At 26.1% G+C, this 27,916-nt stretch overlaps 3 protein-coding genes across 4 annotated transcripts in view; 2 read left to right on the forward strand and 1 right to left on the reverse strand.

Moving 5' to 3' along the window:
* LOC107447763 (cytoplasmic dynein 1 intermediate chain) overlaps positions 1-5,408 on the reverse strand; it is a 29,129-nt gene extending 23,721 nt beyond the window's left edge. The window contains exons 1-5 of one of the 2 annotated variants that reach the window (XM_016062766.4): positions 4,999-5,408; positions 4,021-4,102; positions 3,595-3,682; positions 843-952; positions 178-198 (exon numbers count right to left, since the gene is read on the reverse strand). In XM_016062766.4, the coding sequence (XP_015918252.1) occupies positions 178-198; positions 843-952; positions 3,595-3,682; positions 4,021-4,102; positions 4,999-5,127 (430 nt within the window). In that variant the 5' untranslated portion in view covers positions 5,128-5,408. The remainder of the gene's footprint in view (positions 1-177; positions 199-842; positions 953-3,594; positions 3,683-4,020; positions 4,103-4,998) is intronic. The other variant, XM_016062765.4, reaches the window with a different exon arrangement.
* A 6,329-nt stretch (positions 5,409-11,737) lies between these two features.
* Positions 11,738-13,803, forward strand: LOC107445121 (uncharacterized). Its single transcript, XM_087165816.1, has 2 exons — positions 11,738-11,988; positions 12,525-13,803. Exons 1-2 carry the CDS (start codon positions 11,875-11,877, stop codon positions 12,636-12,638), a joined length of 228 nt encoding a protein of 75 aa, XP_087021942.1. The 5' UTR covers positions 11,738-11,874; the 3' UTR covers positions 12,639-13,803.
* LOC147808018 (ataxin-7-like protein 3) lies at positions 12,971-26,705 on the forward strand. Its single transcript, XM_087166827.1, has 8 exons — positions 12,971-12,992; positions 14,252-14,405; positions 15,310-15,380; positions 18,702-18,749; positions 19,446-19,529; positions 20,904-20,929; positions 23,318-23,427; positions 24,914-26,705. Exons 1-8 carry the CDS (start codon positions 12,971-12,973, stop codon positions 25,038-25,040), a joined length of 642 nt encoding a protein of 213 aa, XP_087022953.1. The 3' UTR covers positions 25,041-26,705.
* Positions 26,706-27,916: the final 1,211 nt, after the last annotated feature.

The raw sequence follows: 27,916 nt of genomic DNA on the forward strand, positions 1-27,916 counted from the left end.
TTTTAAGTTAATGTTATGTTCAATGAAATTCCTTTTATGACTAAAACTCCTAATTTAATTTTTTAATATCTGTAGAGTATTTAAGATTAACTTATTAAGTTATGCTCAATTAACATTAAATGGGATGTTTAACAAAATTAGATTAAAGTAACAAGGATAATATAATAAAAATCTTACCATAATAATCAAGTGATGCAGCTGAAAAGATAAAAATAAAAATAAATATATTTTTGTTAGAGAAAAATGAAAATATAAATTAGTAAAAATAAAATTATAATTAATGAATTAACTATTTGCATTGCCCTAAAAAACAATAAAAATACATTTATTGACCATACTTTGTTTCACATATTATTATATAGGATTCTCTTACTAATGAAAGAGTTATATAAAAAGAATATTTATTTCTTTTAAATTTTTGCTGTTGACAGGAATAATAATAAAAAATATATATAAATCATATCCACACACAAATAAATAGCTAGTTAAGTAATTCAAATGTGCTTAAAACAAAGTAATAGTAATAACAAAAAATATTAGAACAAAACTAGAAGTCTGGTTTTTTCTTTTTTAAAAAAATCATAAATTTCTTAAATCTAAAATAGTCTAGTAACTACTTTAAATTTACGAAATTTTTCTCCACAGATCACTACAGAGCTACATAAAAGTTAGCTATAAAATAAAATTTTTAAATATGCAAACTTGATAAAAAAAAAATATAGAAAAATTTATGACTAGAAATGATTATTTATTTATATCCTGTAAAGAGTAAATTAGTAATTTTATTTTTAAATTACCAGAAAGATACAAGAAAAATATATTTTATTTTAATTAAAACTTACCTTCTTTGTCACTTCCTGATTGTAATGTCTGGGTGTTTTTGTCATACACAACTTTTTCAAATGGGGGAACTGTTGTTGTGTGAACATTGACAAACGACAAATTCACTTTTCTATGAAATGAAATTAAATTGAATTAAGTAACAATTTAATTAGTAAATTACAAAATAAGATATGGATGGGTGATCGTGTAAAGCTAAGGGTGGTGGCGCTAGTGGTAAAATTGCTCTTTCAAGACTTCCGGGTTACTGCTTCCGATATATTTTTACGCCGCAGATTGAAAAAACGCGCCACCATATTATTGCATCATATCTTTTGCCGTATTTCACAAGTACCGAGTTCTTTCTTTCGGCCTTTAAACTTCAGCATTAATATATTAATATTATAATCATTAGAATATTTTCTAATTAGGCTAACTTAAAAAGATATTTTTAAAGATATTTTTGGCGACATTTTATTCAAATGTAGCCAAATAAGGGATAAAATACAAAACATGGCAAACCTTAAGAATTATTCACAATGAGATATTAACTTTCCAAAATTTTTTTTGGCCTTACGACCTCTGAGAATCAATACATTTCTGAAAGCTCTTATGAATGGTACAATTATGTTTAGATTTGAACCCAAATTACAATAACAAAACTGCATAGAATATTTGGCTTGTTCACACATCGCCTCGTAGTCATAACATAAGCGGAGGGATACACCGGAAATTTTCTAAATTTTTTCCGGTTTAAGGACGCTTGTTATTGTTTACATTAAACCACCCATCCATAAAATATCTTTTAGTTTATAAAATCTGTAATAAATACTAAATGCATAACCTCCAGAGATATACAGTAAATATATATATATTGGCTGGAACAAGTGTTACACATATTTGAACATTCATTTTAAGTTAATGAGGTTCAAAGAAATTTTTAGAACTACTATTTTGTTTTGCTAGAACATGTGAACTGAACAGGTGACAGAATCTTTCAGAATTCTTATCTAAGGCAGTCTACATTCAAATAGGTGGGGGGAAATTCACTAATCCAGAAATATTGATTGGGGACACATTTAGAAAGAAATTTTGTTTACTTAAGGACCATTCACAAAATTCTAAACTCTATTTAATTTTTCAAAATGAGTTTAATACATTTTAATATAATAATTCTTCATGAAATTATATACTCATAATAATAAGGTTGACAAAATAATTTTCTCGAAATTATATTTTGACTTTGGCTAAAATCGAAAAATAGGATCATTACAAAAAATTCTGATTTGACCCCTGTTGATAGTATAAAATAAGATTTTCAAAATATTCTGAGAGTAATCTTTAGTTTGAAATGAGGACAGGTTTAACATGGTTTTAAATTTCTTTTAATATTGAACAACAGTTTTAGAAACTATATTTCTTTTCATAAAAAATGTTAATTATTCTATCATTTTAATTGTCCTTGAGAATGTCGAAATATCTCAAAAGTAAAAAGAATATTTGACAGTAAAATATGAATTAGTAAGTTCTTATCATTAAATTTTTATCTTATATTTACCATAAAAATATACGCATTTTGTATAGTCAAAAGTTTGGTTAGTTATATAAAGATTAATTTTCAAAATTTTGATAGCACAAAAGAATTTCAGAAAAAATGCATTTCAAATCAAACTTTGATTTCAGTTGATTAAAATTTTTATTACAAAATCTAAGATCATGGTGAAAATATTTGCACTAAGACAATATTTCTATAGGGTAATATTCCTCTAAAACAATATTTACAGATAGTGAGGTTTAAAAAAATTTTTTGAAACTCTCATTTAAAAAACTCATATCTTTAGTTACTAAAACATAATTAATCAAGAAATCTTTAAGTAATGATTCTTTATCAAACATTATCGTTGGACTCAGATTTAGATTTAATAGAAATCTTTGTATAAATTATATATGTAATTTCATAACAATGGCAAATCATTTTCTAACTGTTAACAGCGTACAAAATTGTTAGTGGTTCACAGAACCTTCAAACATGTTCGGGAGGTTGTAATAATAATACTACAAACAGAATAAAAAAATAGTATATATAATATAAAAACAGATGACACAATGAATTAAGAAAAGGAGACTATTTAAATTTGTGTATTTCAGTCTCTGTGGCTGCAAATTATGAATGCCTAAAATTTGATACAGAAAATAACAAAATGAAATGCATAGTATACAAAAGCATGAAAATGATATTAAGTGATATAGAAATATATTTAATGCTAAATTTCGAGTGAATCAGTAATATTATCTATGGACCAGTACATATTGATGTTTGCTGGTCAAAAGGACCAGCAATTTTTTTAATATATCATTTCTAATGTTGGTTAATTTAGATAAAATTTGCTTCAAAACTATTACATGTTTTTTATTTTTTATAAAAAAAAAAGCTCCATATAAATTAAAAATTAATGATCATGATATTCATATATTTTTATTTAAATTTAGCTATTTTTGAAAGATATAAAATTGCCTATAAATTTGAATTATTTCATCATATATTTTTTTAAAAAATTATTCTAACTAATATTGCTAATTTTTTTTAAATAAAAAATATTAAATGTTGTTAAAAAATTTTCTACAAAAAAAAAAAAACTTTCTGCCAACATTTACATAAATTACACATATCCATTTTACATCAATATTACTTAAATGATTGTTAAGAAATTATAAGTGGTTCACAGTGTAGAAAATATTGAAATTAAAAAGAGAAAATTATAAAACAGTACTAACTTTAGTTTCGGCGGAGAAGGCTGGGGAATAACTGGCTTATTCAATGATGAATCATTTAGGCTTGATTCTGTCGTACTAGGGGACGAAGCTAAAAGGATAAACATTCAAAGAAAGTATTAATACATTTTTTTAAAATTAGAAACTAAATATATTAAATTTGAAAAAAGTTAATATTATGTTATGTTAGGAAAGTTTAAAGTATTATAATAATTTGAAAAGTAAAATAAAAAAAACCATTAGTATATAAACTTTTAACACTAAATATGCCAGCAGTGAAGAACTATTGGTATATTTAAAGTCAAGAGCACAAAATATTTAGCATATTTCATTTTTAAAGTTACACAAATCTTATTTCAGTTAAAAAATGAATAAATAATTTATTTATTTAATAAACGTAAGCTTATGAATGAAAATATTTAATATTACCAATCGATGTAGTAACATTCAAAGATGCTAATAATTTATCAGTTTCAATCAAGGCATCTTTTTGGACAGAGAGTTGTTCAACCTAAAAAATAAAAAAATAATAAAAAATAACAAAATTTACTTGTAAGGTATAAAACTATTCAGTTAGATAAAATACTATTATATGAGGTTGGGTTGGTATAAAATCTTTGAAATTCTATAAATTCCTTTTTAAAACATCACAGTCATTCGGAAATAATTTTCTGAAATTAAAAAACTTCAATAAAATATACTTTAATTTGAGTTAACTGTTCTCCTTTAAAACAATTACCAAAATTATTTTTCCCCAATAACTGACCACAACTGAAGGAAATCAGAACGGAAGTGGGATTCAGGGGAGATTTCTGTATTGTGATCTTGAGAATCTGGCAGAGTCTTGGCAACTTCCCGTCAGCGGCCCACGAGAAACTAAAAAAATACATCACAGAAAGGGACCAACTCGAAATGTATAACTCGTAGTAAAACTCGTAACTCGAAATGTAAACATCTATATTTCCCCCCCTCCCATTTAAAATTAATTCAGCACCTTGGCTAATGTAGTTCGTGTGGCAGATCAGGATATGGAAATATCCCCAGGATTAATATGATCATTTTAATTTGCTAATCTCTATAACGTGAGTGGTAATGCTTATAGGTTGATATGAAAGACACATAATAACTAACATGTTTTAAGTAAATATAAAGAGAATAATTAATGCAACTTAATTAAAATAAAAATTTGATAAATTTAGAGTAATAATTTACTGCTACTTAAAGACAGGAAAGTTATATCTGACCAAAAAAAAAAAAAGCGCAAATGAAAATTTTTAAAAAATAAACAGCTGTCTTGATGCTTATAAATAAATATTCATCAATTACCAGCATCAAGACACGCTGGTTATTATATTTGCATTGTTTCTTCATTTATAACATAACTAATAATCGATGCAGGCAAATTACTTTTTGAGCTTCTTTTTCACGTTTTCTTCTCGCCTTTTCTTCTCGAAGAAGGGCCAATTTTTCACGTTTTCTTTCTAATTCAGCTCTTCGATCAGCCATTCCATCTTTTTTAGTCAATAATTGCTCCATATATGCAGCCCAATCATCTACAAAAAATGTGGCAACATTTAATATAAATTTAAATTTATTATTATAGCCACCACACCTGTTGACACATTCTGAACATTAACATAAGTAATATTAAAAGGGAAGTGACGGGACAGGATGAGTCATTCAAAATAAATAAAAACAAAAAAGAAACCATAACTTCGTTTTGAAACTGACAACAGGTCGATTGTTCTAAATTCCTAAGCAACTTTTTCAGGTCAAAAAATTACTCGAAACTCGGGAATTTTTCATTCTTTAAAAACAATAAACTCAGTAAACAGATTGAACTCATCTTGAAGTAATGCTTATCCGAACGCTGATCGTGGCTACTGAATGTCCGAACTAGAGCACATAGTACGAACTTAATGAACTTTAAATATTTTACATCAGCACGTTAATTGCTTTTCAAGTTTACTCATAGATTAAACTATTTTTGAATAATATCATAAATTGATCAAACAATCATATAATTCTGAAGTATATTTTAAACCTCATTGCGAGCAATAAGTTAGTTTAATAAAAAGCATATAACCTGAATTGATTTTCGTAAATAAAAGGGAGCCTGCAAAAGGAAGTGAAAGTCCTATTTTTCCGGTGGTAACGAAAAAAGGGTTACCGTTTCAATCATTGTGGCGACTTTTTCTATCTGTTAAATCACCACATCGCCAGTGTTAGTATGCATATTTGTTAAGGCCTTTTGGCGTGCTAAACTTTTACAGCGCTGAATAGATATCTAATCTAGTTGACGAAAGTAAAAATTATTAAAAACTTAATCTTGCATATTCACTGCATTTTCTCCCCATTTATTTTAAAAAAAGAGGGAATCTTAAAAGAGGGAAGAGGAAGTTTAGTTTCTGTTTTGATTTTCTTATAGATTAAAATCTTTTAAGTTGGATATATAACTCTAAACTACATTAAACCATATTTCTAAAAGAAAACATTATAGGAATTTTAAGAAATAATTTTATTAATTAAAAACGAAAAATATTAAGAAAAGGGGAAATATCGAAGTACATTCCTATACAACTGAAAAGAGGAGGAGAAGGGCCAAAGGCATGAAACCGGTCTTCACCCCAGGTAGCGTATTCGAAAATTGGGTTTGCCTGTGAAACTGAAAGGTAAACTGAAAGGCTTGCCGGTCGTACTTAATTATTTTGATAATCTAACTACTTTCTTAATAAAAATGCTCTGGATTGGTCCATCAATGTTTATTCGTGCAAATCATGTAAAATATTTGAGATTTTACGAGCCTATGAAAAACTGAGAAATTTTGATAGCATAGCAAATCTCAATTCAGATATTTTGTTTCATAAAATTAAAAATAGGAAAAGTTTCTCATTAATAATTAATTTGAGTAAAAGCTTAAGCGTAGTTCCCAATCCAAATATTGTATACATATGATTTTCTTCGATTTTTTAGAGTGTACTTTTAAATATTCCATTTAAGTAGAATTCCTTATTGGGTACATATAACTAATAATATGTTAATTTCAATCTCAGTTATGATTGAAAAATAGAGAAGATTATCTAGAAATACATTTGTAATGGTGAAACTGTATTTAAATAAATTTGTCTGGCTATTTAGAGAAATGAACTCTTTGCCCAGAACAACCAAAATGTAAGAACATTTTAAACACATTTTTTCATTCATAACTTATATCCGAAAAGTTTTGAGAAAATCAGGTATTTTATCATACATATTTATTTTTTCGCAGTGTAATTCTTAGATATTGAATGTCCTTGAAAACTAAAATAAAAATTTTGCTTAATCTGCCACTTGATATTGTTATGCTTTTGACGCAGTCCGATCTTACAAATTCGAAACAAAATTTTCAAAAATTATTTGATAATCAAATAAAATAGTCTCAAACATCACATTCTACTGAAATTTAAAAAAATCGTAAGCTGGATTTCAAATTAATTAGTAGTAAAAAAATTATATATCGTATGAAGTGCAACTTATTAGTTAAAAATTCTAAGAACATTCATTAGTCTATCAAGTTTTACCAAGAAATTGATCCTTGAACAAATCAGAATATAAATTTCGAATCTGATAATGCTGTAAGTTATTTAAAATTATATATATATATATATATATACACTACCGGTCAAAAGTTTGCGAAAATTTTGAAATCTACGAAAAAATGGTCTAAATTTAAATGTTCATAGAACTGCGAAAAATCATTCAAACTGCATGAAAATTTGATATGTTCTAAAGTGAACCCTCTACATTTAGTTACATATAATCAAATTGCAATACTTTATTTTTTGCGAACTGAATCCAGCTTTTCATCATGGATTGTTTCTATGGTGAAAAAAGTTGTTAAGTTTGAACACCTGCCAAACTTGCAAAAAAAAATTTTTATACTTTCTGTTAATAGAAAATAGTTATTTCAACCGTTCTATGTAAGCCCTAAAAATTTCAGATCGATTTGATTTTTTTTGATGAAGTTATAGATTTTTGAAAAGCATGTGTACTTTTCTCGATTTTTGAGCATTCCTCATATGAGGTCTTTTGGTCTATACATCTTCTACCAAAGAACCTTTTAATTTTAATGTTTTCTATATTTTCAACTAATTAATATTGATTATAAAACAAATATTCTTATTCATTATTGTAATTACAAAGAATTTATTATGAATATAATTAAAACAATATCTCATAAATGTCACATTTCATCGAAAATTTGTTTGTTCTTGCAAACGATGCTCTGATATTTCGATTCGAAATCAGTTATGAGACATTTTACAACAGGAATGGAACTCTATATCACTTGAAGTGATTAATGGTTTGTTAGATCGAATGCCACGCATATGTAAGGCTATAATAAAAGCAAAAGGTGGATGGTTCGAGAAATCTAAGATTTAAATGTTAATTTATTTAATTACAAAATACGAATAAGAATATGTTAAATATTTGACCTGTTGTAAATAAAATAGTTTAGTAAAAATGCAAATTTTTTATACTATTGATATTATTTTTTTAGAATTATTTATGTAATTATTGTCATAACTTTTTATTTTAATTTAATGTAAAGTAAAAATATCACAACAAAACTAATACATATAAGCAATAAATATAAACAATAAATATAAATAATAATAGTTACAATAATGAACAAGAGTATATGTTTTATAATAAATACTAACTATTTGAAAATATAGAAAACATTAAAATTAAAAAGATCTTTGGTAGAAGAGATATAGACCAAAAGTCTGCATATGTGGAATGCTCAAAAATCGAGAAAAGTACACATGTTTTTCAAAATTCTATAACTTCGTAAAAACAAATCGAAACGATTTGAAATTTTGAGGGCTTACACAAAACGGTTCAAATAACTATTTTCCGTTAACAGAAAGTACAAAAATTGTTTTTTGCAAGTTTGGCAAGTGTTCGAACTTAGCAACTTTTTTCACCATAGAAACAACCCATGATGAAAAGCTGAATTCAGATCGCAAAAAACAAAGTATTGCAATTTGATCATATGTAACTAAATGTAGAGGATTCACTTTAGAACATATCAAATTTTCATGCAATTTGACTGATTTTTCGCAGTTCTATGAGCATTTGAATTTGGACCATTTTTTCGTAGATTTCAAAATTTTCGTAAACTTTTGACCGGTAGTGTATATATATATATGTAAAGGAAAATCAATATTAAACTTTTGATATTAATAATAAATAATAATATTAATGATGCTGCGTCTTTAAGAATTATTTCACTATATTAATTGAAAATAAAAATAATTAAGACAAAATTTATCTTTCATAAATAACTGCTAACTTCAATTATAAACTAAATAAATACAGCAACATTAAAATAATACAACAATTAACAATAATACTTAAATTTTGTTGCATCGTTAAATTTATACTTTTATTTCGTTAAATTACCTATAAATTATTGAAATTTTTAATACATAAAAAATGTAATTTTAAGGATTCAAAGGAAAAAACTTTTTAAAAAAATCTGAAGGTTTAAAAAAACATTTGATATATAGTATTTCTTCAAAGTCTTTGTTCCTTTCAATTTCCTTAGAATTATCAAAGTCCTTTCCAATTTCTTTAGAAATTAATGATTCTAACAAATCAGAAAATAAATTTCGAATTCCAAAACATGCTGCCAGTTTCGTATACAAGTTGAATTCTATGAGACAAAATTTAATTATACTGTACAATATATGTCAGGAAGAAAAAGTAGTTATGAAAATTATTATTTTATGTTGAAAAAAAATTATTAAAACCAAGAGATACTTTTTTACGTCACCCAATAGGAAGTTTGAGATTTCATGTGCCACAAACATTTTTAAAATATATGAACAGAGTGTTCCAATTCCCCGTACTTTATATAAATTTTAAATCTAGTATTCAGAATTTTAACTAATAGTACGCAATTAAAGGTCACAGGCTAATATTTAAACTGGGAAGTAGCAAAATGACAGTTGGAACGATCGAATCACTAGTTAAAAAGAGGGGATGAAAATTGCAAAAACCAATTTGATTGTCTAATGATACTTCGACATAGTTCTACGCTACCGATCTTCTTTCAATTTCCTTTTGTTTCGCCCGAAAATCCAATGTTCGTGCTCGCAGCGCTCGAATACGCCATCTGGGGAGAATACCGGTTCCATATCTGAACCCTCCCCTTTCCTTCTCTTCTCAGTTGAATGTAGTGGAATGTATTAAGATATTTTTCCTTTCCTTATTATTTCTCGTATTTAATTGTTACTAATAATTTTCTAAAATTTCTGCGACTCTTTCTTTTAGAACTATGTTCAAGGTAGTTTTCAGTTCTATATAGTTTCCAAATATAAAAGTTTTTAATCTATTTGAAAATCAAGAGAGAAATTGCAGTACTTTCCTCTCCTATGACTCTCCACACGCTAATGGTGAAAGCGTGTAAAGTATTGCCATCCATAGGCAGAGAGTTCTGCTCTACGCCACATATAGCCCATTTCGATAGTCAATGTTTCGTTATTTGCATTCCACTTTCCCCAACTGTTTCGCTAGTTTTCAGAGGCATCGTTTTTTCATGTTTAACATCTAATATGCATAAACTTATTTGAACCCACTGCCTATAGTATTCTTTCACTTAAATATTGACTAAGATTCTAAAAAACTATATATAATGACATCCTGTGTTAAAAATAGCAATTAGGAACACCCCATATTTTATCAAATACTTTTCATTTTATTAAATAGTTTATTCGGACATATATTTGCCAATTTTTTCAGACGTTATCTGAAATTTCTAAATTCAACATGAAATTAGAGGTTCTTTTCCAACTTTTTTCTACTCGATTAAAAAGAATTAGATTGAGCCTAATATTTTCAAAACCGTTTTTTTTTCTTCTTTGAACAAGAGTAAAAAAGCTCAAGCGACGAAACGCTGCAATTCGAAGAATAAGAATATTGCATTTTTCGAAAACCAGCCATGAATATGCGACTAATAAGTTTCCTTCCTTTCATATAAATGCAAATGCAGTCAATGTTTTTTCGAGCATTTAACGCACTTACACTTTCCGTCTGGTCGAAAATGAAATTCTGTGATGAAAAAATTATTGTGCACTCGAAATGGTGTTGCTTTTTCATTTCTATGAGATGAAAGAAATTAAATAAATTCATTCATTCCATTCCACTTCAGAGAAGAACAAATTATATCGAAAAGCCGCGTTGCCTCAGGGGATAGGATGTTTGCTTTTCAATAAGGTGAACCGGGTTCGAATCCCAGCTATGGCTGGTCGATACGAATTCTGCATCCGGCTTATACCGACCACAGTGCTGACGTGAAATACCCTCAGTGGTAGACGGATCATGGAGTCCTCTTGTCGTCAGACTAACCATGGGTGGTTTTCCTCCCCATGTAACGCAAATGTTCCACCAAAAAATCCTCCACGAAGCCAAAATTTCTCCCGATGCTTGATACTGGAGTTCTCTCATCTTCCGGATTGGGTTCTAAATTACAAGACTACGGAATTGAACATCGGTAGTCATAAGCCCAAAACTGGGTCGGTTGTTCAACGACTGTTATAAAATAAAAAAAATTACAATTTAAATTAAAATATCTATAATCGCGATAATTTTTGCTCAATATGAATTTATTATTTCATTTTATATAAAAAGAGAAATTATATTTCAATTCTTTCTCGTTTCGCAAAAATCGGAAATATTTGCTCTTCCGAATGTATTAGCAATTATGTTTAAAAAAAAGCTATGCAAAGCTATGTTTGTTACTATTATGTAACGAACTATATGTTACTATTATGTTTGTTACTAATGTTACTATTATGCAAAGCTATGTTCTAAATGCACTAATTCCTAAATGACTTATTTTTAAATGATAGAAAATTGCATCCCCTCTGAATTATTATTGTTATTTTTTAATATTATCCTTTTTCCATTATTTTAAGAGTAAAAATACAATTTATTATATGTTCTTATATTTGATTATATTGTTACATTCTATTTCAGAACTATTACTACTAAACACTCATTCTGAAAAAGTAATGACAATATATAATTATTTACGCCAATAGTAAGATGAATTACAAAAATAAGGTAAACCTGAAAACTTATTTCTTGTTGCCACTTAGAAGATAGACCTTCACTTCCTCTTACGGGTTTGTTTTACCTACGAATTTTATATGTTGTCGAAATATTTTAAGTTGTTTAGTTTTTGGAGATAGACTTAAATTTTAAGTTTCTTTTTCCCCGACAAATTGTTTTACAATGCAGAAGAGTTCCTTTAATGATGGAGTATCCTTCGAACGTGAACCATCATTGACAAGACCGCCGTCACCTTTAGCTGTTCCTGAGAATTTTGAGCCATCAGATGTCAGTGATGTAAGTGCTGTTAAAATATTTATTTTTTTCACAGCTTTCTGCAACAGCTTGATTTGTTTTTAATAATATACCGCCTTTAACATTTTGAATTGTTTTTATTGTCATTTATTGTTATAAAATTATTTATTGTCATAAAGTTATTTATTATTATAAAGTTAATTGATGACTATGTCATACAGATTGAATTAAGGCAACCTTTTAGACATTTTAATAGTTTTTATTTATTTTTTGTGTCTCTGAACTTTTTCCTATAATACACATTATTTTTCTATATAAGAGACAGTTACAACCGTCTAGCTGAGTTGAATGTAAGTTTTTATTTCAAGCATAAATGATACTGAATTGAATGTCAAACAAGTTTAATAGTTGAAGATATGCACTATTGCTAACAATGTTTAAGATTATTTTAATGAATCGGAACCTCAGATTTCGACTAAAAATTAACTAGTTGATTTTTATTATATCCTATTTTTTGAATGATATGTATTAATATGAATCTTTAATCATTACTTGCAGTAATTACTTGAATCTTTCAGGAAGCCTTTGCTGCTGTGGCTGATGATTTGATCAATGATGTCATCTTAGATTTTTGTTTTCAAGTACATAGAGCATCTAAAATAGGTCTTTATAGAAAAGATAAAGAGGAGTAAGAGAGTTTTTTTTTTTTTAAATGTTTATCATCGGAAAGTGTGAATCGAAATTTTCATTCTAAAATGGAATTTATGCATTGTATTCTAAGTGTAAATATTTGTGGGAAGTTGGTTTTAGTTTCAATCCTTTTTTTAATTTAATTCTTTAAATATTTTTATGTTACTGAGATTAAGAAACAATTACTTTATTCCTTTAGAAATGAAAAAAAAAAATGGTTTAAGTTAGTTAAAGAAAGGCTATAAAATCTGGTAGATTCAAATGGAATCAGCAAGTATTTATTGTTCTGTAAGGACATAAATTTTGCTAATTACAGATAATAGTATACTTAGTTATGAGTTTCATAATACCCTGCAGTAAGCAATATAGTATTATGAATAATCATGAAAAAGTTTTATCACGATTCAGCTTGATACAGTTGAACCTTTTTGATGTTCCTATGTGTTTGCAATAATACTAATAAGGAAAATAGAAAAGAAAAAGGAGCACTTTTATTTAAATGCATGCATTTTTCAGTGACCTAATATTTTTGATCACTGAATTTAGAATTTAAGATGTTTTTCTGTTTTTTTTTTAATTTATTTTTTTTTAAATTTTTTTATTTCCAATTCTTAAGAAACTTTCCTTGAGCAATTTTTCAAATCTTTAGAGATTACCATGTTTGAAAGGAAATTGCCTGACCATTCCTGAAGATGCAATATGTGTTACATTTAAGAATATCTGCGCATAAAAAAGGAAAGAACTTACTAACTCCAAAAAGAACTGAAATAAAAGAAACCCCTGATATTCATGAGAAAATGGTTACTGAGAACAATTAGGTTACAGTATGTGATATTAAAAAAAGCTTAGACATCTAAAGATGTACAAAAAAAAAAAAAAAAAAACAAACAAACAAAGAAAGTGGTAAAACAGAAAAACTTCAGTAATGTAAAATCAATTGAGGTTGTTTGAAATAAAAGTTTTTTGAAATAAATGTATGTTATTTAACATTTAAAATATTAGCACAGTTAATAATTTGACAGAATTACTAAAAAATATTGGGTTTTTGTCCTTGCCTTCCCTTGAGTTCATAATTTTGAAGTTTGACTGCATTACTCTTTAATAGCATCTGCATCTATAAATTTCATTATAATTGTAATCTCAAATTAAAATAAGATAGAAAATAACCCAATATTTTTTCCATTATTTAAACTCTTTTTGTTACATCACTTCAGTTATCAGAATTTTTTTTACAAATGTGTTAGTCTTATTGATGGAAAATTTTAAATTAATAAAGTGTAACTTTTTATTGATGTTTATAACATCAATTTTGCTGACTTTATTTAATTTTAAAATATTATTAGATTTTATTCATTTGTTTTATTTTGTACTGATAAATATTTTGAGCAATTCAATGAAATTAACTCTAAGTTTGAAAATTTTTTCATTCATTTTATAGTTTATTTTTATTAATTAATAATTATAATATTTCTTTTGATTTTTCATGTGATTCTTGCATTTCATCTAATTAAGAGAGACAAGTAAGTACTCTTAATAATTTTTTTTTTAATAGAATTGTTATTTTGCATATATTTTGTGCTCATTATTGTATTAATATATATTCTTTCATTCTTAGAGGTTAAAGAAGATATATTTGGTCAAATAAGTGCTAAACACAATATAAATTGTCCTCATTGTACCAGAAAAATTGAAGCTTCTCGATTTGCTAACCACTTAGAAAAATGCATGGTAGGAAATGGACGACTAAGCAGTAGAAATGCTAGGAGAAAGTGAGATTCTCTTTTTGTTTTAAATCAATTAAATTAGCGTTTGAAAAACTTCTGTCTTAATATTTTATCAAAAATAAAAACATTTCTGATTATTACAATTGTCAATAATGATATTGTTATTAATTTATTATAGTGGATAGTTCAATATTTCAAATTTTATGTCTTAGTAGGTAATATATTTTTGTTTTTCAGGAAATTTTTTCTTTTTGCTCAAAACTGTTTTTGATCTTCAACGATTTTGTCTCATACTGCATAGAATTTATATGATAAATATAGCAACTGTTCTTATGATAAATATAGCTATTGTTTTTGATAAATATAGCAACTGTTCTTATGATAAATATAGCTATTGTTTTTGATAAATATAGCAACAGTTTTTACTCTTCAAAATGTGTTTGATGGAACCTAGTTACCAAATTTTAATGTTTATGGTTGTAAGCATTTTAAAACTCACAAAACTTATGTTCACAATTATTGATATTAAAATTACGTAGAAAAAGTTAATTACAGGAATTTAAATGATAACTTTGAAAAACTCTTAAAAATACTTATAACTTTCAAATTTAAAATTTGGCTATTAGGCTCATTAAATTTTCGACCTTTAAAATAAATTTTTTTCTTAAAATTTTTAATTAATTATTGAATGAATAAGGAAATTACCATCATGTAATTTTTCATGGGTTAGCATCGAAGTGAAAATCAGGTAATAAAGTAAAATCTCTTTATTATCTGAAAAAAGTATTTAAACAGAATATAATTATTAGTAATAAGTAATGCTTCTAAAAAAATAATTCTCTATTATAAATTTTTAATTTTGTTTGAATAATCTGTACACAATTGCAAATTTATTTTTTGGAAAATTAGTTTGATTCGCTATTTTTTATTTATTTATTTTTTCTAATAGAATCGATGCAATGGGGAGTGATTATGATGATGATGAAAATGAAAGTGACTCCAGTTATTCATCAAGAAAAAGTTAGTTTTATTTAATAATTGTTTTTTTTTTTTTTAAATATAAAGTTAGGCTGCCTTCTGAAATAATAACTGTATTTTACTCTTTAATAATACTCTGAAGATACACAAGAAAACATTTTTGTATAAATATCAGAGAATATAAACTTGACCTTTAAAAGTTTTTGTAAGTTTAATATAAATTATAAACTCTACACAAAAAAGAAAGAAAATTAGAACTGAAATTACATTACCAATCATTCTGCACTATGTTTAAATTAGGGATAACTACTTGCTCTTCAGTTTAATAGATAATTTTTTTTATTTATTAGTGAAATAATTTATCATGATTAATGTATTTATTGTTCCACCAAGAAGAACAGAATAATTTCAGTTTTTTTATGTTAGAAAAAGTTAGAAAATATTAAGTTCTGTTAATGTAGCTGTTTAAATAAATAACATGTTTTCTGAAATTAATCAAGCAAACTTATATGTATTCCTCCATAGTGGGTAAGCAAAGAATTGTGAACAAGTTTTTTTTAAAGTTTTAGTTATGAGATAATAGTTTACTTTATATCATAAATATTATGAGATAATAGTTTACTTATTTTTACTTTACATCACAATTCTTGAGGTATTCCTTAGTTTTATAAAATTCATCAAGTCCTGAAACATAAATTAAACTAAGGAAGTCAGAGTCTTCAAATAAGTGATGATTGTGGTGTGAACTTAGTGTTATTGCCTTTCAGTTGTTTACAAAATAAAGTCCTGATTAATTAAAATCTCTTATTTTTGAACAGTTTTTCACAGCTAATTTATCATGCCATTGACTTGCATTTCAATTAGAATTTTTTATTTTATTTTGTATTTGTATTTATTTAGAATTTTAATTTGAATTTTTTTTATGCATAATCACTAAATCAACATTCAGGACTGTACTTGTTGATTTATTGCCTAACACCCTAAATATGGATTCCTAGCAGCTCATGCTAGCAGGAAAAAGAAAAAAGTTGGGGTTTATGAGATGTAACTGGGTGTCCGGAATAGTGAACTTCATTTAAGTAAGTTATGGTTATAATTTTGGATTAAAATTCAAAATTGAAGCTTTTTTCTGATGTAAATTAACTCTCAAGACATAGATATGAAATTATGAAGGAAACTTATTGAAATTGGCTTTATTGAAAAACTTTTACTTATAGTCTGGGACATCATGCCATACTTTTTAATTGCATTTCCATCCTCATGCCTGGTGGAAAGGGGTTAGTGATTGACAATTTCCTAAAAATTAATTAACATATAATTATGATAAAAAAAGATTAAGACACAGAGTGGGCATTGCTGATAAAAAAAGATGTCACTAAACCCTACTAAAATAAGTGCAATTTTGGAAACTTTTTTTTGTTAAAATTTTATATATTTAGTCCTCCCACTAAAAGCATTTATTTTTTGCTTTGTTTAAATTTTGTTTTATTTGAATTCAATTAATAAATTTATGAAAAAAAATGTATATTTTTTTGTTTCATACTATAATTAGGAGTTTAAATTGTTGAAGGGACTAACGCTTAACCAGCTGCCAAAAACATATCTGAAGTTGATGCATTTTTAAAAATTCAATCTTAAGTAAAGAAGGGGTCTGCCAAAAATCATGGCAAATGGTACACCAAACAAAAAAATTAAAAAAAAATTGGTGTGACTTCAGATTTAGGAGGAATTCCTATACCAGTGTTTTCACTACAGCACGAGAACGCGAGAATCTCGCATATTTTTTTCTTTTCTCGCATTAAAAAATGATTACCGCGAGAAATAAACCAATTTCAAAATTCGCGAATTTCTCGCATTTTGAAAAAAATTTCTCATTGCGCCATTTAGAATAAAATCCGTTTCACTTTTCTTCCTGGATCTTTCATTATTTTCAACATCTGCCCCATTATCTAGCTTCCCTGTTTACCAGTATTGTTCAGAATCTTTAAGAACTACAGAACACCATCCCTCCGAACCTCTTTCAGAACGCATTTCTCTGCAACCACGTGTTTACTGTAGGTAAGGTTTCTTCATGTAAGACGTTCAAATTTTTTGCGCATTAATGCAAGATGGACAAATACCTTGTAAAGGCAATATCTTCTACTCCGAAACGGACAAATGAAAATGAAACAAATGTGGGTAGAAACGATCAAAACGAAATAAATACGCATTTGAGTTACCTAATGAGAATAGCTGATGAAAAAGTAGATATAGAACATTTTCCATATGATGATGCAGCAAAAATATTCAATACTTTAAAGATTAGAAGATATTAGAAATTTATTATAATTAAAGAAATGATTTTTTTCATGTCTCTTTGTGTTTTTGCTTTTTAATTTTTAGAAATCTCACTTAACTTTTTGAAATCTCACCCTGTTTTTGAGAAAGGGTGAGAAATTCTCACCCATTTTTTTTCTGCGATGAAAACACTGTATACTATCTTATAATTTGAATGAGGTGTGTAACACTAATTTTATCTAGTTTCGAATGGCTTATATTAGAACAAGATTTAACTTAGAAAATGAAAATTTATATACTTTCAGTTTCATAATTTGACATAATCTAACTTGAAAGTATGTATATTTGGTCTGAAATAAATACAATAAATACAATTTATTCCTTTTACCATCACTTTGTTTCATGGCTATTTTTTAATGTTTAATATTACACATTTTATTTTTTCACACTCTGTGTCATGATGACAATAAAAAAAAAAAATTGCTGATTTTTTTATCATTTTTTTTTTTGGTTTGTAGTAATAATTTCACATGCTACACGACAATAATAATAATAAAAAACCCACTTCCGATTGAGTATTTTTTTTAATGTCCAATTTTATTGAAAATTGGTGAAAACTGTGAGTAAAATAAATTAAACCAAGATATTGTATGTGATATTTTAAAAATAATAATCAGTAAAAATGATGGTTTGAGAATAATTTACTTGTGATTTTTTAAAATCATAAGTAAAATTAAAAATTAAATAAAGAAATGTTGCTGTTATGAAAATAATTAACATTTCATAAAAATTCCTTTTTCCCAAAGAAATTATTTAACACTTTAGTTTAGCTATTGGTTACACACATATTACATATTAGTTGGTTGTAATCCTGGTTCAAATAATTTTAGAATAAGACTGAATCTTAATAAATAATCTTAATAAGATTTAAATTTTAATAAGTTTTAATCTTAATAAGATTTAATTATTATTGAATGTTTATTCAGTAGTCAGGAAGTTAAAATTTCTTGCAATTATTAAAATTTCCTTTTTGAAATATAATTTATAAATTTTTACTTTGAATTTTATTCTTTGTGTTAATTTTAGAACCAAAGAAGAAAACAACAAAGGGAGCATTCCGTAAGAAAGTTACCAGTAAGTGCAGAGCGTTTTTTTTTTTAGAAATAGCTATATGCTAATTATTATTTTAAAGAATTAGCTTTTGAATGTTACTAGTCTTACAAATGTTCTTTTTTCTATTGCTTTGTTTATTTTAGTTGTTATTAAATTAGAGTGTCTTTATTATGATTTATAACATCATATTCTTGATAATTATTTTAAAAATAAATCTATTCTTTTAAATCAAGTTTTAAAGAATTGAAAATGAGAATTTTCTCCTTTCTTTACTAAAGTGTTATTTTTATTTTATTTAAGAGCATGTTTTAAGACTTTTTTAATAATTCAAAAATTATTTTAGTCATTTTCAGTTTCATTTAAAATTACTTACCATATCAACAATTAAAAACATGGAGAAATTAAGCTAGTTTTGTTTTTCGAGGTTAGTTTCGATTTTGTTTACATTTCTGCAGTTCTGGTGCAGTATGTCTCAGGAAAGTAAAAAGTACATTTTTGCAGGAAGTACATTTTTGCACAATTTGTCGCAGCTGTATCATCCCTAAAATTGCAATGTTCTGTTTTTAATTTTAAAAGGTGGCTCATTTTATATATCAGTTACTTTATTAGGCAGACACTCTATTTATGTAATTATTAATTCAGAATTTTCTTAGTTTTTCTAAGACTAATGGTGTTTTAATTTCTTTGATGGGCTTTATATATTTTAAAAATTTTCAGAAGATCCAACTATGCTCTCCATCATAGAAGCTTCCTTGTCCCATGGTTCACCTTCTGTTAGTGGAAGTGATCAAGTGTCACCTGGTAAAAATCCTTTTATTATTATAACAACTTCTTTTTCTTTTAACCTGATTTGTTATGATTTTTGGATTGGAGTGACACAATAGGGGTGGAACATAGCTAATTTTTAACATCATTTGCTAATTTTTATTGCAATATTTAATTTTTGTAACTATTTTCAAAATGAAAGGAAAAATTCAGAAATAAAGCTTCGAAGTAGGTCAGGTCATCCTTTGAAAAATAAATCAAGCAAAATCAAAACCATTTTTAAAATGCCTCTTTAAAGTTTGGGATCTCCACTTTCATGTCTCATTTTGTTTTACTCTAACAGAATTATTTTCCTGGCTGTTTGAAAATTGAGGATGATTTTAATCAACTGTGATCAAAATTGCTCTGGAAGATAGCAATTTAGCCAAAGTAGCAATTTTATTCACTATATTTGAGATTTTTTCTTTCATGTCTCATTTTCTTTTCTCTATCAGAATATATTTTTTTAACCATGATCAAAACCACTCTGAGAGTGTTTATAATGTTTGAAATTTTTTTTTTTTAAATCTTACTTTCTTTTCAGCCATTCTGAGATTATTTCTTTAATGTTTGAGATTTTCTCTTTTATGTCTCACTTTTTTTTCTTCTCTATCATAGGGGTGCACAATTTTTTTGAGTGAAAGGCCACTTGCACAGCAGGCAAGATTAGCGAAGGGCCGCATACATATTTAGTCATGTTAGCGGCAAATATGATTATTTTTATGTAAGCATTAGTGTTCTAAGCACCAAATATTTTTTATCAGTAAACTTAATAACATATTTTCAGAAAATTAAATACTTATAATTATTTGAATTTATTTAAAACTAAAAAATTTGACACATTTCTTTAAAAAACTTTTTCCATTTTCATAATTAATTTATCAATATGTACATAAATATACATAAATATTGGGATGGGTGTTATAAATTCCAACCAAAAGGAAGCTTAAGGAATGAAAGTGCAAAAAGAAGCATATTTTGCAGAGTAATATAAATTTGAATTAAATATTTTAATAAAATAAAATTTATGATGTTTAAACTAAAACCAAATTAAAAGAAGCTTTTACTGAGTTCAGAAGTTCCCAGGGGCTGCACGTCAACAGTCAGCGGGCCGCATGTGGCCCGCAGGACATAGGTTATGTAATGTTTGAGATTTTCTATTTCATGGTTCAATTACTTTTCTCTGGCAGAATTTTTTTTTCTGGCTATCTAAAAATTTCCATAAAAACTCATGTAATATTGGTTAAGTTATGTTGACAAATAATCTATGAAACATATTTGATTTAAATATTTTAGAAAGTATATATGTTTAAAATATGAACAGTAGTCTTAAATGAATTCACTAATTATTGTTTTTCTTTAACATTTTAGAAAATTACAAGTTGTTCTTCACTCAGGTAAATCTAGCTTTTTTTATTTTAAACTTTGTAAATCTAAAATTTATACTCACTATAAATTATTAGATATTAACAATTATTGTGTATTAAAAATATTATGTTCATTAATTTTATTCATAAAGAAATTTTTAAGTTTAAATTTGTTGTTGACATAAAGCTAACAATAGAAACTTAAGAACTGATTCTGAAGTTAAAGTTTATCAAAATCATCTTAATTTGATGATAATTGAACTGAATACCTCCTGTTAAATATCTAGTGTAAAAAAATATGCAATACCAAACTACTAAATATTATTTTGATTTTTATCTCATTTTGTTTAAGATGATTTACCAAATTTTTGCATTTTATATCATCATCCAATCTCATTCTAATGCTTGTTTTTTTTGTAAAATTCAATGCCAAAAATATATTTTAGCTATTTTTTTGGTTAGACTCACAAAGTGATTGTCTGCATAAAATTTTATTTATAAATAAAGAATTACAATTTTTGTTAACCTAAAACTGCAAAGTAAGATAAGTTATTAAAAAAAAATTAAAATGTGGAAAATTAAATAAAATAACAGCTTGATGTTATCGGGTGGCCACAGACATGGAAATGAGGGAAAATATGGAAAAGTCAGAGAATTTTATCAATCTGAAAAAACCAAGAAAATGTCAGATAATTTAATTAAAATAACCAAAAAGTCAGGGAAGCTGAGTTAATTTAAATATGACATGCACAATCCAAGATTAGCAAGATTAGGTAAATTAAGTCCCAAGATTTTTTCCTAAAAAATTTATCCTCTAGTAACTTTTTTAAATTAATTCAATTCTAATAGAAAATATAAGTGTTTTGGTACAAGGTATAATTGAAAAGTCAATAAAATTTCTGTCACAAATTAAAGAAAAAAAAAAAAATCAGGGAAATTCAATAAAATTAGTTTTGAAAAATCAGATTTTTTTTTCTTTCTAAGTATTTGTGACCATTCTGGATATATTTCTTTAGATCATTGGATAATATTTTATACGCCTATTGTTTTTGTTTTATTTGAAAAGATATGCAAAGAAGCAGAGTAAAACTAATTTACTGTATATTTTACTTCATAAAATTTATATTTAATCAATTAATTTAACTAAAATTTTTTAACCAATCTCTTTTTTACTTAAAGTTTACTATTAACTGTTAAAATTTTAAAAATTAGGAACAAATATTTTGTTGTTAATTTGAGGTTTTGGTTCTGAATAAATGTTTTTTGTTCACCAGAAGGATGCCAGGTTTCAAGAAATTAAAAATTGTTGGCGTAAGAGACACATTATATTACACATTATAATGTATAATTTTTAATGTTGCCATCACTTTAAAATAGAAAAGTAAACTTCAGATAAGGATTACATTTGAAATTTCTGCTACTTTATAACATAGATTTTATTATGGATAGCATATTATTTGAGCAAAGTAATCATTCTAGAATTATTGATTTAATATGTATTAGGTGAAAGCATTATTTCCAACACTTCTACACTATTTACTGGCTTTCTAAAACTAAGTTAAACTATATTTATAAAAAAGACATTATTAAAATATGTTGAATTAAATTTTTATGAATTCTTTGTTTCGACAAATTTTAATTCTTGTCATAATTGACTTAAACTTGAAGACACTTATCTCCTCGCCAAATTCGCTTTTTAGATTTTATTATATTTTGAGTTACAACACCCCTTTCAGAAGCAAGCTGTAGTTATTGGCAGTGCTGGAAGATATAGTTGTTAATTTCCTGAATTCAAGATGCCTGAAAGGCTTTAATTGTCACCCTTTCTACACTCACTGCTGTATTTATAAAATTTTGTCACCTTCGTGCATTTATATAATTAATTAAAGCTATCGGTTTTCGAAGACATTAATTTATTTCATCAACATGAGCTATCAATTTTAACAAAAAATTTACACTGAATATTTTTTCTCGAGTTAGTGCACAGTGGCAACATAAAATGTCTGCAGTGGTAAACGAGGCATGGGTTAAAATCCCGTTGCCATTGAGTTAAATAGGGGAGGTTTTCCTAAATGCACGTTATTACCATAAAAAAAAAATCATCACGAAAGCTAGTTTGTCCCGATGCTTGATCCAAGAGTTTTTGTTCTTTTCTGGGTTTGGTACAAAATCGTAAAGCTACAGAGTTGAATGTTGACAGTCCTAAACTTAGAAGTAACCCAGCTGTTCAATGTCAGTTATGACTTAAAATAATAAAATATGTAAGATAGGGCCTATTTTTGTAAAGTAGCACCTATACATCAATCTTTTCCATGGTATTGTTTCCAGATAGGTACTTTTTTATTTTGAACAAAGTCTTTTTTTTTACTCTTTTTAAGTATTAAATGATTTTAAAAATTATTGTTTTAATTTTTTTAGTATTGTGGAGTAAAATCTAAGCATACAAAGAGAATGTGCATGAATACTCTTAAATGCTCTCAACACACTGATAAAATGCGAAATGATATCCGGAAGGAACTTTTAGCTAGGTAAGTTCTTAAGAAATAGGATTGTTTAAAATGAATAAAGTAAAAAATTCTATTAAATTTTGACAAATTTTTTTACGAAAAATGTAAAGATTTCTTGATTGATCAACACCTAGAGTGAAAAAAGAAAGAGTGAAAAAATTGTTATAAAATAATATTATATCTTGTTATGTGTTGTTAATATTTAGTTGTTTTACTTGTAAATTGAAAAATGGAGCATCGGCTTATACGTTAAAGGAGAGCAACACAAATATTTCTTTTTTGATTTCTGACTTTTAACAAAAAAAAAAAAAAAAAGGCGTATCTGTACGATAACTTTTTATTTGGGAATAATGAAATTTTTAAATTGAACTTGCTTATTTAAAGTGATTACAATTTAATTCCAAAATAATTTAGGCAAGGATTGACATGCATTCTGAGGAGTTTTTATTCTTTTTTATCTGCAAATTAGGTTTTTTTGTAGTAAAAACTATTGAGGAAAACTTTGATTATCATTTAGAATTGTCGAAATTTATTTTTTGTAAATTTTTTTTTAAACAAATGCAGGTCAACTTAAACGCAGAATGCAACAAAAATTCACAATTTTAAAATTACAAATGAGGGTCGATTTGTACACCAAAAAATGTGTATAAAATGGTTGCTTAAATTTGGTAATTTGCTTTAAAATAAAATTACTGAATTTAACTAACTTTTTATAGCCTGAAGCTCATTGAATGAATAAAAATTTGTGTGTTCCACGTTTCTTTGTTTGTCAAACATTTGAAATAATTTTTTGATTCGGTTCAATGTGTTAAGCTAACCTTGTGAATTATATAATGATAGTTTACTGTTTTTTTTTTTCATATTTAAAAAAAATTTTTTTTTTGTTGACATATTTCAAAATATATCCTTACATGCTAACAATTCTCAAATGATGTTGATTCAAAATATCTCAAATAATGTTGATTCAAAGTATCTCAAGTTAAGAAGTCACTCCTGATAATTTTAGATTAATGACTTAAATAAGTGTCAAGTTTACAACAAGTAATCTAGCATTTTTAATTTAAGTTACAAAAATTTAAAAAATACTGTTTTGCTATTAAATATTTTTGTGTACTTTACTGTAAGTTTTTCAAATTCATTGTTAAATAATAATGCTTTTTACTATCCATAATAATTTATATATTTAATTTATGTCCTTTATTTATTTTCCTTTTGATTAATAAAATTGTTGTTCAAAGATTTATAACACTTTCAGTTTAATTTTTTTTGATCACAGAAATTACTATGGAAATCTTAAAAATATTCCTAAAAAGTTCAGATTTCGAAATGTTAAAAATAAGAAAAATAAATACCTAAAAAAATACTAAATTTTTTAAGAAAATCCTAAAAAAAATGTACTATAGGTTAAAAAGGTTTTAGTACTATTTCTATAGTAGTTGATATTAAGTACTATTGATAGCAATTTAGTATGTTTTTATTCTTAATTAATATAATAGTATTTTTTTAGTTACAGTAATGAACAAATAGTCGATGATGTACATATTGATGTAGATACTGTTGATGAAGAAGGAGCTGCATTCTATACAGCGCCTGGTATGTCTAGAAGCTCATCCCCAGAGTTCAATTCTGATTGAAGACTTGTAAAATCTCATTTTTCCTCACTTTTTGGGACTTTTTAACCTCTTAAAACTACTACTAAAATAACACTGGAAAATTGATCTAGTTTTTCAAACATTTTCAAAAAGTATTTTTAAAATTTAGAGAAATACATCTCTGTTAGGATTTGTAGAAAATTTTGAGTTCTTATATTGTATTTAACTGGCTATATGCTATTGCATAAATTAATAATAAAATTGTTTTTTTATTTTTATATTTTTGAGAGTGCTGATTTTTATGAAATGCCTTTGCCTGTTATTCAATGATATACATAAAAGAAAAAATTAGGAATTTTAAATTTTGTATTATGTTTACTTATGTCATAGCAGAATTATTAGATATTTAAATTTTCTTGGTACGTAAAATTAAACTGAAACCTATTAGGACCGACCACTCTCTGTTCCACATTAAAATGGTCATTAATAGAGGTTGGCTGTTCCTATGGGTTACCTTCATCAATTTCAAAATGATATCGATGGCACACGATTTTTAGAAAAATATTTTAATTTTTGTCAGTGTCATTTCCTTGCTGTGGAAATGCCTTTTGTGTTGGCGTCATGAAAACCGGATCGAGAAATAATATTTAGTAACAATAAAAATAAGCAAAAACAAACTCATCAATTATGAATGATAGAACTATTTTCAAAATGAACAATTATGTTTTTTGTGTAAGTTTTCCTTTACTTTTATTTATCTTTTAGAAATGACGACAAGCTTGTTTGTTTGAGATGCTTAGTTTTTTCCAAAGGAACTTTTTTTTCTAAATTAACTTTCAACGCTGAGGTTTTCCCAAACGCTGGGAGATGGTCTCTCCTAAAGATTTTCTTCAGCACTAAGTCTATGGAAAAAATTCTGTGCCTCCCAAACGTGGTTGTAGTTAGGGGAGGTCAAAATTTTGTTTTGATCAGAATCTAGTATTACTTTATAGTTAGATATATAATAATTTGAATATTACAAATATTGTCTTAATGAAATACAAAGAGTCGTAACGAAAGAGCAATCTATATTTTATTTCTAGAAGCACTTTTTTTTCCTTTTATTTCTGGTTTTTGTTTTATTCAGGTTATTGAGTTATACATTTTTATATGCATAGCTAATTATACTGTATATCATTTTTATATTGCAAAGTGATACATTTCTATATTCACAGCATGAGTTTATTTAGTTTAGAATAAAGACCCTACTTGAGTTATTTAATTTATACCATTATTATTTATCTAGTCTAATTAAAGGACTAAATGTTTGTATTTATCCCAAAACAAACTGCCTTGATTTATGCATTATTTTTTAAACACTATAAACTGAAATTTATTGTTAATTTGCAGGTTGATGTTTTTCCTGTCAGTTTTATAAGTTATTCTATTTTATTTATATTTTTATTAAAAAAAACATCTTTGTGTTAAAATCTTTTTCAAAAATATTTTTGTACATACATTTACATGATATTTTAATTTAGGATGCTTTTTTAATTGTCAGTGCAGCATTAAAATGTGATTTAGAAAGCTTATTTTGTAAATGTATATATTTCCTAGACCTTTTTTTTTTTTTTTTTTTTAAAGAAAATAAAATTATTGTTCAGTTATTTTGTATTATATTCTTTGTAGGTATGTCTTATTTTAATAAACAAAATATTTTGTCTCTTTTTTATGAATGCTTATTTATCTGTATTTTTATCTTGGGGTCAATTTTTGGTGTACTATAGTTTGTCAAAGAGATCATTAAAAAAATCCATTGTTTTTCATCGCGATAGGTACGTTATCAACACATTTTTTTTTTTAAATGGTTGCTTCTATTTCTCTTTTGCAAAATAGTTTTTTAAACTTGGAAGTATACCAATTTGTTATTATCCATAAACAAGTAGCATGATTTTTTTTTTCAAATCCTTAATAAATCTCTTACTATATTATTTTAATCATTTTGAAACAGATTGAAATCTATATTTTTGTTCTTAAAATAGTTTTACTCTTAATAAAATTAAATTAAGATATTGAAATCTAATTATGTAATTCAATTATGAGCAATAAAATTAGTTTAAACGCAGAAACAACCACCAGGAAGAAAAAGCTGGCAAAAAGTCTTTCTAAGCACTGTCTTTTGAATTAGCTAGATTAAATACTAAATTAGCTAGATGAAAATGCTAGATTAGCTAGATTAAATACTGAAATAGCACTTGAAAGCTGTTCGTGAGTCAAATTGGCTTTAACCCTTTGAAGCAAAGTTTTTATAAAATATATTTTTTCATACTTTTGTTTTCATTATTTTGTATTAATTTAGGTCAAAATTAGTGGAAAATATTGCATTCAGCATTTAATAATTTATGGTTATGAAATACTGCGTGAAACACTGGTGTCTTTTTCTGCTTTAATAGTAAAATCTTCCGAACACGGCTCACTTCAGATCAATAATTTTTCAAATTTGCAGTTATAAATGGGACACGGGGTGCCCCATCTTTGTGAAATGGTTAACATGTAAAATTCATTAAGCTTATTTTAAATATAAACATGTTATAGAGTTTTTATTTTCACTCTTTCTTTGATAAGATAATTCTTTCCTTCAAATAAGGATTTCTATATAATTGAACAATTATATAATTGTAAATATCTATTTTCACGTCTTGGTAATACTTTTTCCCTTTATAAATGTTGATCTCTTTTAAAAGCATACTTTAATAATTAGTTCCTGCTCTTTGTATGTTTTTTTTGTTGTTGCACATTTCATTTTCTCCAATAATATATTTAAAAGACAAACAATCTTTAACCAAAACAATTCGAACAAAGCATTTGTTTTCCATTCTCATTATTTAAAGAACTTAATTTAATAGATTCATAAATAAGGTTTCATTTGTTAATAAACT

The sequence above is a fragment of the Parasteatoda tepidariorum genome, chromosome 6, assembly GCF_982258835.1.
Source record: "Parasteatoda tepidariorum strain Cologne lab strain chromosome 6, Ptep-v5.0, whole genome shotgun sequence".
Lineage (NCBI taxonomy): Eukaryota > Metazoa > Arthropoda > Arachnida > Araneae > Theridiidae > Parasteatoda > Parasteatoda tepidariorum.

Bases quoted from the DNA above. Each gene is read 5' to 3' on its own strand.
- LOC107445121 (XM_087165816.1), top strand. From the start codon at position 11,875: ATGCAGAAGAGTTCCTTTAATGATGGAGTATCCTTCGAACGTGAACCA. The intron at 11,989-12,524 runs GTAAGTGCTGTT...TGAATCTTTCAG, and splicing joins AGCCATCAGATGTCAGTGAT to GAAGCCTTTGCTGCTGTGGC.
- LOC147808018 (XM_087166827.1), top strand. From the start codon at position 12,971: ATGAGTTTCATAATACCCTGCA. The intron at 14,406-15,309 runs GTGAGATTCTCT...TTTTTCTAATAG, and splicing joins AGTAGAAATGCTAGGAGAAA to AATCGATGCAATGGGGAGTG. The intron at 23,428-24,913 runs GTAAGTTCTTAA...GTATTTTTTTAG, and splicing joins CGGAAGGAACTTTTAGCTAG to TTACAGTAATGAACAAATAG.